Genomic DNA, 11,287 nt, shown 5'->3' on the forward strand with positions numbered 1-11,287 from the left:
TGAACAATGCAGCCAAGAATATTAACTTTTAAGAACATAAGTCAAATTCCACCAACAGTGTGTTACTTTAAATAGTAGAGTGGCAGGCATTACCTCAATATGCAAATGTTGCCTAGTTCCTGTACCTTACAGCATTCCTTGAACACCACACCACTATAGTGACAGGAGAAGAAGAAGCTCACCATAAATTAAATGTATGTGACTTAGATGGCACTTGGTAATCACCTACCCGTTCAATGCAGAGAGAGGAGTATAAATCTTGCTTATAAAATGACAGTTAAATTGTTGCTGTTCACTTAACAGTGTCAGGTGCTGAGACATATAGGAGTCAGTGAAATAAGGAAGACAGATGTAGCAGTGCACTCTCTTTTATTTCATGTATTTTGCCTCCCACAGTTAGGAGCCAGTGAAGGAACAGGACGCCAGCCACCACCAGTCGAATCTCTCACGATGGCAGCCTGTATCTGTGCCTGAGCCAGACTGGAGGTGGCGCCACCCACACTGCAGTATCCACCACCCAGCATGGCATCCAGTGCCTGGACCTGTGCCTAGGTGATGGAGTCGGCTAGCCCAAAACCTTAGGGGGCGTGTCGCTTCCAGATGCCGTGGTAGCCACCACCCAGCCCAGCGGCCTGCGCTTGTGCTTGTGCCTGGCTGAGTGCAGCTCCGCCCCCACCGTAGTATCCACCCCCGAGCCCAGCAGCCTGAGCCTGGGCCTGTGCCTGGGCAGCAGACTCAGCCAGCCCCAAGCCGTAGAGGGCGTGTCTCTTCCAGATGCCATGGTAGCCACCACCCAGCCCAGCAGCCTGCGCCTGTGCCTGTGCCTGGCTCAGTGCAGCTCCACCCCCACCGTAGTATCCACCCCCGAGCCCAACGGCCTGTGCCTGGGCCTGTGCTTGGGCAGCAGACTCAGCCAACCCCAAGCCATAGAGGGCGTGTCTCTTCCAGATGCCATGGTAACCACCACCCAACCCAGCAGCCTGCGCCTGTGCCTGTGCCTGGCTCAGTGCAGCTCCACCACCACCGTAGTATCCACCCCCGAGCCCAGCGGCCTGTGCCTGGGCCTGTGCCTGGGCAGCAGAATCAGCCAACCCCAAGCCATAGAGGGCGTGTCGCTTCCAGATGCCGTGATAGCCGCCGCCCAGCCCAGCAGCCTGCGCCTGTGCCTGTGCCTGGCTCAGTGCAGCTCCACCCCCACCGTAGTATCCACCCCCGAGCCCAGCGGCCTGTGCCTGGGCCTGCGCCTGGGCGGCAGAATCAGCCAGCCCCAAGCCGTAGAGGGCGTGTCGCTTTGCAATGCTGACACCCTCATGATCTGCTTCATCCAGTGCTCCAGCTGTAAATAAAGATTTACATATTACACATTTGATTGGTTTTTCTCTTTACATCTGTAACTTTTTGTACATTAATCATGTATGAGTTGCACTAATAGATGCAAATAATTGTGGAAACATAATAAATATGTACCAGGTGATCAAAAAGTCAGCATAAATTTGAAAACTTAATAAACCACGGAATAATGTAGATAGAGGGGTAAAAATTGACACACATGCTTGGAATGACATGGGGTTTTATTAGAACCAAAAAAAGTTCACAGAATGTCCGACAGATGGCGCTGGACAGCAAAACGTCAGTGGTTCAAATGGTTCAAATGCTCTGAGCAATATGGGACTTAACATCTGTGGTCATTAGTCCCCTAGAACTTAGAACTACTTAAACCTAACTAACCTAAGGACATCAGACACAGCCATGCTCAAGTCATGATTCTAACCTGCGACCGTAGCGGTCACGCGGCTCCAGACTGAAGCGCCCAGAACCGCACGGCCACACCGGCCGGCCAAAACGCCAGTGACTGCGCATGACAAGTGTGTATAAAAGGAGCTGTAATGAGAGAGAGAATCAGATGCGCGAGCAGTCACAGCATGTTGACGTTACTTGAAAAGGTGCTTTTAGTGAAGCTGTGTTATCAGAATGGGGAATGTGCTAGTTCAGCGTTACGATCCTGTCTCCATAGGAAGGGGACTCGAACGGTAAAGGTCCGTTGTGGCGAGAATGATTTCGAAGTTCGAAGCCACGGGTTGTTTACACGATAGGCCCCGTAGTGGCCGACCGAGCACAAGGCGTAATGCTGCTGAGACAGGTCAGGAAGAAATGGAGACTGTAGCGGGTTCGTCTATGCACGGGGAAGTCAGCGCTCGTGCAGCTGCACCGGCATTCCATACAGTACTGTTTTGTTGGCACTGAGGCGTACCCTCCGATGCTATCCGTACAAAACGCATCGGCATCTTGAACTGTTACTTGGCGATTCAGTGAGGCGGAGGGCATTTGCGGTGTCGGCGTTTCAAAAGATGGCGGGAGATGACAATTGGTTGAATAACGTGTTGTGGGCCGACGAAGCTCATTTCACACTCCGAGGGTCTGTCAACGCCCACAAATGCAGAATTTGGGCTACCGAAAATCCTAGAACTGTCGTGGAAACTCTATTGCACGACGAGAAAGTCACAGTATGGGTTGGATTTACCACATCTACCGTTATCGGGCCTTTTTTCTTCGAGGAAATACGTGACTCTGGTTTTGTAACTGCTACCGTGACAGGTGAGAGATACGCCTATATGTTACAGAATCGCATCATCTCCAGCCTGGCTGATAAACACCTGCTGGAACGTACGATGTTTATGCAGGATGGTGCTCCACCCCATATTGCTAGACGCGTGAAAGATCTCTTGCGCACGTCGTTTGGTGATGATCGTGTGCTCAGCCGCCACTTTCGTCATGCTTGGCCTCCCAGGTCCCCAGACCTCAGTCCGTTCGATTATTGGCTTTGGGGTTACCCGAAGTCACAAGTGTACCGTGATCGACCAACATCTCTAGGGATGGTTAAAGACAAAATCCGACGCCAATACCTCACCATAACTCCGGACATGCTTTGCAGTGCTGTTCACAACATTATTCCTCGACTACAGCTATTCTTGAGGAATGATGGTGGACATATTGAGCATTTTCTGTAAAGAACATCATCTTTATTTGGTCTTACTTTGTTATGCTAATTATTGCTATTCTGATCGCCTTTTTTTGAAACTTTTGTATTTTTTTGGTTCTAATAAAACCCCATGTCATTCCAAGCATGTGTGTCAATTTGTACCTCTCTATCTACATTATTCTGTGATTTATTCACTTTTCAAATTATACTGACTTTTTGATCACCCGGTATTCATTAGCTATTTATTTTCTTGTGAGACTTTTCGGTTTTGCTTGTCTTCAGATTAATAAGCATAAATTGTAGCAATTAAATACTTCTTTTACCTCCATTGCCAAACTATATTTATAATGGACACTGCGTTTAATCTGTATGAAAGTGCTGCAGCCATTAATTTCGCCTTACATTATTAAGCACATGCTATGTAAAAAAAAAAAAAACAAAAAAACAAAAAAAAAACCAGCACTTTAACAGTGCTTTACTACAAATGGTCCTGTTGGAGATGTTACACTGGTGTCTGCAGGGAAAACACTTCTGGTTAAGGAGTCGTTGAAGATAAATGTTATAGAACACAGTAGTGAGTGAAAAATAAGCTCCATCGTTGGAACTGTAATGTCATCGTGTCCAGTAGATAGATGTTGATCCGATACACATGATCGCTTTCCTGACGGTGCTGCAAGTAACATGTTTCAAGTAGAGTTTTTCATGGCTACAGTCATTTACCCCCGTGAAGTATTCAATGAATCTCTGTTTCGTTTGTGGTTAAATTGTGTTTGTAGGTAATGTGAAGTTCAGTTCTTCGGCTGGGACAGTCGGATCAGCTGCAGCTTTTACTTTGTCTATATCAAGACCATGCACGTTTTCTCCATAGGACAGTCGGACTATTTCTATTGTCAGATATTGTATGGGACATTCCTGAATTTTTTATTTCTCACAACCTGACTGACTGTTCGGCTTGTGCTTGTAAGCAATATGATTTTCAGGGCTCACTTCAGTTCGAATGCCTGATAGGCAGCGTCCGTGATGTTCATGAGCTATTTTAGTTTTTTAGTTAGCCAAGGTGCAGGTTGCCTTCTTATTTTTCAGGTAGAAATATTTAAGAAAATCTTGTAACAAAGTATTACAGAAGGACAGTGATGGACTTGTATTTATATCACATTTGCATATTAACGTAGGCGAACACAGAGATCATTGGTTTCGAAGTAAAATTCCCCTGCTTGGTTATAGGTAAGAAGTTATATTCGTAAACGATGATTTGTGTCTTCCCGAGTTTTAAGCTGGATGACCTGTGCCCGTCTGTCTGGCGCAATATTTGGTTGACATGCCTCACTAACATTATCAGGTGTTCCTGACGTATGGACGTACAGTGCACAAGGAGCACGTGGTGATTATTGGGGAGCTACGTCGACGACACGATAATCAGGCTGAAAACGCGACCGGACTCTAATAGTCATCATCAACGCTAGAAGGACAGGAGAAATTGTAACTTTGTAAATATGAGCGTTAGTTACGGGCCGAGCGTTTTAAATTAAAACACAGGCCTTGATGATAATGAACTGCAACACTATCTAAATATTACGTTGGTAGGTAAGTTCGTAATGTTTTTACGTAAGACAGATATACATAAGGGAGACATTAGTCATCAGTAACATATTACCCTTCATTTTCAACGCTGGGATAAATTTTAGATTCCGCGACTGCAGAAATCACGTGGTTTTGAGGCAAAGAACTTGTCGATCCATGTTCGTAGAGCATTCCTATCCGCAAAGAAAGTTCTTGAAGGCTGTTCGACAAAGAGCGCAAAAAGTGAAAATTTGAGGGCCCATGATCAGGTGAATAAGGCGGATGCGGAATGACTTCCCAACCTAAGTCCTGTATAGTGATTTTTGTCGGTTCAGTAGAATGCGGGTGGGTGTTATCGTGGAGTAGCACCACTTCATGCAGCTTTTCTGATCGTTGTTCTCGGACTGCGTCTGAAAGACGTCTCAGCTGTTGACAGTAATGTCAGAATCTATATCTACATCTACATGGTTACTCTGCAATTCACACTTAAGTGCCAGGCAGACGGCTCATCGAACCATTTTCATGCTACTTCTCTACCATTCCACTCTCGAATGGCGCGTGGGATAAAGGAACACCTAATTTTTTCCGTTCGAGCTCTTATTTCTCTTATTTTATTATGATGATCATTTCTCCCTACGTGGGTGGGTGTCAACAAAATATTTTCGCATTCTGAAGAGAAAGTTGGCGATTGAAATTTCGTAAATAGATCTCACCGCCTTTGTTTCAGTGACTGCCACCTCACCTCGCGTGTCATATCAGTGACACACTCACGCCTATTGCCCGATAACACGAAACGAGCTGCCCTTCTTTGCACTTTTTCGATGTCTTCCGTCAATCCTACCTGGTAAGGATACCATACCGCACAGCAATATCCCACCAGAGTACGGATAATTGTAATGTAGGCTATCCCTTTAGTGGGTTTGTCCCATCTTCTAAGTGTTCTGCCAACAAAGCGCAGTCTTTCTTTCGATTTCCCCACAATATTATCTATGTGGTCTTTCCAATTTAAGTTGCTCGTAATTGTAATTGAATTGACAGCCCTTAGATTTGTGCGATTTATCGTATACCCAAAATTTATCGGATTTCTTTTAGTACCCATGTGGATGACCTCGCACTTTTCTTTGTTTAGTGCCAATTGCCACTTTTCGCACCATACAGAAATTCTCTGTAGATCATTTTGTAATTGGCATTGATCGTCTGATAATTTTACTAGGCGGTAAATTACAGCGTCATCTGCAATCTAAGGGGGGTGATCAGATTATCACCTATATCATTTATGTAAATCAGGAACAGCAGAGGGCCTATGATACTACCTTGCGGAACGCCAGATATCACTTCTGTTCTACTCGATGATTTACCGTCTATCACTACGAACTGTGACATCTCTGAGAGGAAATCACGAATCCAGACACACAAGTGAGACGATGCTCCATATGCACGCAATTTGATTAATAGTCGCTTGTGAGGCACGGTATCAAAAGCCTTCTGGAAATCTAGGGATATGGAATCGATATGAGATCCCATGTCAGCAGCACTCATTACTTCACGGGAGTAAAGAAATAGCTGTGTTGCACAAGAACGATATTTTCTGAATCCGTGTTGGTTATGTATCAATAAGTCATTTTCTTCAAGGTTATTCATAATGTTCGAGTACAGTATATGCTCCAAAATCCTACCGCAAATTGAGGTCAGTGATATGGGTCTGTAATTCAATGGTTTACTCCTATTTCCTTTCTTGAATATTAGTGTGATCTGTGCTACTCTCCAGGCTCTCGTCATGTGAGCGGTTGTATATGATTGCTAACAAAGGCACTATTGTGTCTGCATACTCTGGAAAGAACCTGACTGGTATACCATCTGGGCCGGAAGACTTGCCTTTCTTAAGTGATTTGAGCTTCTTCGCAACACCTACGGTATCTACTTTTATGTCACTCATGCTAACAGCTGTTCTGGTTTCGAATTCTGGAATATTTACGTCGTCTTCTTTTTTGAAGGAATTACGGAAAACTGTATTTAGTAACTCCGCTTTAGTGGCACCATCATCGGTAACATTTCCATCGCTATTGCGCAGTGACGGTATTGACTGTTTTTGCCACTGGTGTACTTTACATACGACCAGAATCTCTCTGGGTTTTCTACCATATTTTGAGACAATGTTTGATTGTGGAAACTATTAAATGGATCTCGCATTGATGCCTTCATTAATTTTCGAGCTTCCGTGAAACTAAGCCAGTCTTGGGGATTTTGCGTTCCTCTGAATTTGGCATGCTTTTTTCGTTGCTTCTGCAACAGTGTTCTGACGTGCTTCGTGTACCATGGTTTATCAGTCCCGTTTCTTATCAACTTATGTGATATGAATCTGTCTATTGCTGTCGATACTGTATCTTTGAATTTGAGCCATATCTGGTCTACACTTACATAATTAGCTTGGAAGGAATGGAGACTCTCTCTTAGGAAGGCATCAAGTGAATTTTTATCTGCTGATTTAAATAGATATATTTTGCGTTTATTTTTAGTGGTTTTGGTTGATATGGTTTTGAGCCTCGCTACAATGACCTTGTGTCACTAATCCCTGTATCTGTCATTACTCTCTCTGTTAGACCAGGATTATTTGTGGCTAAGAGGTCAAGTGTGTTTTCGCAACCACTTACAATTCGTGTGGGCTCATGAACTAATTGTTCAAAGTAATTCTCAGAGAAAGCATTTAGTACAATTTCGGAAGATCTTTTTTGTCTACCACCGACTTTGAACATGTACTTTCGCCAACAAATCGAGGGTAGATTGAAGTCTCCACCAATTATAACTCTATGAGTGGGGTACTTATTTGTAATGAGATACAAGTTTTCTTTCATATTAGTCGGGGGGTCGGTAGAAGGAGCCAATTATTACTTTGGTACGGGTGTTGAGTATAACCTCTACCCACAGTAATTCTCAGGAACTATCTATTTCAACTTCACTACAAGATAAACTACTACCAACAAACACACCACCACCTACTTTATTTAATCTATCCTTTCCGAACACGGTTTGCGCTTCTGTAAAAATTGCGGCAGAATTTATCTCCGGCTTTAGCCAGCTTTCTGTTCCTACAACGATTTCAGCTTCAGTGCTTTATTTTATATCAGGGCTTGAAGCTCTGGTACTTTCCCAACACAGCTACGACAATTTACAACTACAATACCGACTGTTGCTTGGTCGATTCTCGTCGTTTCTTTGCCCTGTACCCTTTGAGACTGGAGCCCTTTTTGATCTTTCCCGAGACTGTCTAACCTAAAAAACCGCCCAGTTCACGCCACACAGCACCTGCTACCCGCGTAGCCGTCTCCTGTGTGTAGTGGACACCTGACCTATTTATCGGAACTCGAAACCCTACCAGAATTACTTCCGAGAAGTAATTCGTAGTACACCACATCGTCGCTGTTCCACCAGATGCATAACGTTATCTTTTATGGATGCGCGCAGCTCTTTGCACGAGGATTTGCTGGTTTGTTAGCGCTCAACGATGGTAGAATGATCACACTTCTTCACATTTGCCAATTATCGAGTACATTGACGTGGATCATTGTAGATTAATGCATTTAAACGACCTTAATCAAATCCCGAAAGTCTGCCTGAACGTGGAGAGTCACTAATGTCAAAATGATTCTCCTTAAAACGAGAAAAGCCATTTTATTGCCGTGCTCTGTCCAATGGCATTATCCCCACTGTCGAGCTCAAACTTAAGAATACGTCGGAAATGTTCCCATTTGTCCACTTGGCACTTGATATTACAGGCTCCACAACTCCACTCGCTATCTCCAAATAACAAACGCAAAAATGTTTCAAATGGCTCTGAGCGCTATGGGACTTAACGTCTGAGTTCATCAGTCCCCTAGAACTTAGAACTACTTAAACCTAACTAACCGAAGGACATCACACACACCCATGCCCGAGGCAGGATTCGAACCTGCGACCGTAATAGTCACGCGGTTCCCGACTGTAGTGCCTAGAACCGCTTGGCCACACTGGCCGGCTAACAAACGTAAATAACAATAGTGGACTACAAATAAAAAATGTTGACCGATAAAAAAACCCTTAGCAACCGGAATAGTAACCTCCAAGATAAAACCCCTATCAACTTGTGTCCCAAACGAATACTATATTTGGACACTATAATGGAATATTTTCTTCAGAGAGAATTTGGTCTACATCTCATGCACCGGTACATATATAATCTGTCGGAATATTCTCACCTAATGATAAGCTTGCAATTTTATAGATTCTTTACCCAATCCAGTACTCGATTTGACGCTTGATGATTTTGTATGGCAATGTGTCTCCGTAGTACTCGGCATTTCGAGTGCAAAATATTTATGTGAATTAAAAGAAAATGTACAATTAGGATGAATTTTAAGAATTGAAAAAAACCCGAGAACCTGAAGTTTTTTTTACAAATCTCTAACTAAGTAAAATTGGATTCTCTAACCTTCAATTGGGAAACAGCCATCTTCAAATGTTGTTGCACAACTGCCCATCTCTGATACGATGTGACTTTTTTATTTCTTGTATTAGATACTTCACGGAAAAGTCTTCGGAAGGAGCCATATTATCTCGGCTGTTTGTTAATTAAATGTAAATCCAGCTGATTCTTGCTTCTACGAGTGATTAAGTGATTAATCTCCGAGTTGACCTCTATTTTAGCGACGTCTGCACGAATTAAACGTAGGACTAAGCCGATAAGCCTGCAGTATTGCTCCAATATAGCGTAAGAAAATAAATAAACAAATGGAATTGCACACTTTGGCTGAATCTGGCTTTAAAGAGGATTAAGTTAGTAACGAATAAAGAATCATCTTAAAAATATTTATAATTTTCTTTCTCCGGTTTATGATTCTAGTATTTTTGATTCCAATTTCACATCAAGCGTTAGTATACGCTACAAACTGCCAGTAATGTTGATGCTTGGATATCTACTAAAGGTTCTGACAACTTCGTTGCAAGTGCATTAATATTAATGAACACTTCCGAATGTATTATGACGTATACCTCTAAAATTTCAATACTGGTCAGATATCTGCTTGAAGGTCCCGTATGAGTAGACGTAATGATCGTCTGGCAGCTTACCATGCACGGCGGCGACGGTGGCCAGGAGCAGCACGATGGACCTCATGGCTGCGGCTGTGGATGTGGTGACCGAAGCGAACGCTGCTGGCCCTTATATTGGGGGCTCACGAGGAAGCTTAACGAGGAAATCGGCGCGCGCTCCTCCATAATCACTTGGCTGGAGATAAGGTGGGATGGCCCTACTGGGTGCTTTCCCGTTCGTCGTCTGCATCGTGAGCTTCTAATGTAAGGGCAAGCAGCGCTCGTTTCGGCCATTATACCTACAGCCCACCTCTGTTCTCATGGTGGACACCGGTGGATGCACTATTAGTCGTGCTAGGCATATGCGCGATAGATAATACTGTATATGCTTGACATTACTCCACCCTGGGCGCCGTCTAGATTGATATGAAAAGAGAAGTAACGAACTTGAGAATGCCACCATCGCTTTACTAGAATGTTTATTGAGGTGTACGAGTATTAGCAAACTATGTTGTCATCTTCGGATCTTATGCACTACGCTTCATTGAATCTCGTCCCGCGACAGCTACGGTCGCAGGTTCGAATCCTGCCTCGGGCATGGATGTGTCTGATGTCCTTAGGTTAGTTGGGTTTAAGTAGTTCTAAGTTCTAGGGGACTGATGACCTCAGATGTTAAGTCCCATAGTGCTCAGAGCCAATTGAACGATTTTAATCTCGTCCATGTTTACAATAAGTTAGTATGTGACACAAGTTACTGTACACATGGGCGAAATTCTTTGAAGCGTAGTGCATAAGACCAGAATAGATGGCAACGTTCTTTGCCGAAACAGGTTATTTCAATAAATGCTCTACTAAGGCCATCGTGGCATTTTGAAGTTTGTTACTGGCTTCGCGAAGAGAATCTTCTCAATGTGAGCAAAATTACGGGTCAGCAAATAGTAACCAAACTAGAGCTAAAATTATGGAAAGCACGTGAGTGGCAAAGAAATTGAGACAGTATTACAGTAATTCATCACAGCAGTTCAGAGTGTGTATGGCATAATTCCACACACAAAAATGCCTTATTTTTGTCAGGAGTCTTCTCACTGGTTTGAACTTCTTCATCTCAGAGTACCGCTTACACCCTACGTGCTAAATTATTTGTCGAATGTACTCCAATCTCTGTCTTATTCTACAGTGTTTACCCTCTACAAAGAGATTCTGGTCATCTGCTGAGTACACGACAGAATCAATACCCCCACTGTGCGATACCCATGATAATATTACCGTTGACAGCGCCACTAAAGCTTACTTATCAAGTTATCAACAACAATTTTCCTGAATTCCAACACCAAAGAGGACGAAGTAAATATTCCACACTTTGGATCGAGAACTATTGCCAATGTGAGTAACATAGAAATAGATAGCCTTGGTGTAGCGAGGTAGCTTAAACACTTAGACAGAGCAACTCTTTTGGTCCAAATAACATACCAGTTAGGTTCCTTTGAGATTATGCTAATAACAGTAACTCATATGTAGCAATCGTAGGTAACCGCTCCCTAGACGAAAGATTCGTACCAAAAGACTGCACAAGTCAAACCAATACTCAAGAAGAAATGGGAGTAATCCGACGTATTATAGACCCTATCACTGACATTCATTTGCATTAGTATTTCGGAACATATACTGAGTCGAACATTATGA

The 11,287-nt window shown here is 43.5% G+C and overlaps 1 protein-coding gene across 1 annotated transcript; it reads right to left on the reverse strand.

Annotated features, from left to right (window-relative positions):
* Positions 1-578: 578 nt before the first annotated feature.
* On the reverse strand, positions 579-9,689 carry LOC124777735 (glycine-rich cell wall structural protein 1.8-like). The gene is made up of 2 exons (XM_047253236.1): positions 9,644-9,689; positions 579-1,336 (listed from the first exon to the last, which is right to left on the reverse strand). The coding sequence occupies exons 1-2, from the start codon at positions 9,687-9,689 to the stop codon at positions 579-581; spliced, it is 804 nt and encodes a 267-aa protein (XP_047109192.1).
* Between the last annotated feature and the right edge of the window lie 1,598 nt (positions 9,690-11,287).

The sequence above is a fragment of the Schistocerca piceifrons genome, chromosome 1 (genome assembly GCF_021461385.2).
Source record: "Schistocerca piceifrons isolate TAMUIC-IGC-003096 chromosome 1, iqSchPice1.1, whole genome shotgun sequence".
Lineage (NCBI taxonomy): Eukaryota > Metazoa > Arthropoda > Insecta > Orthoptera > Acrididae > Schistocerca > Schistocerca piceifrons.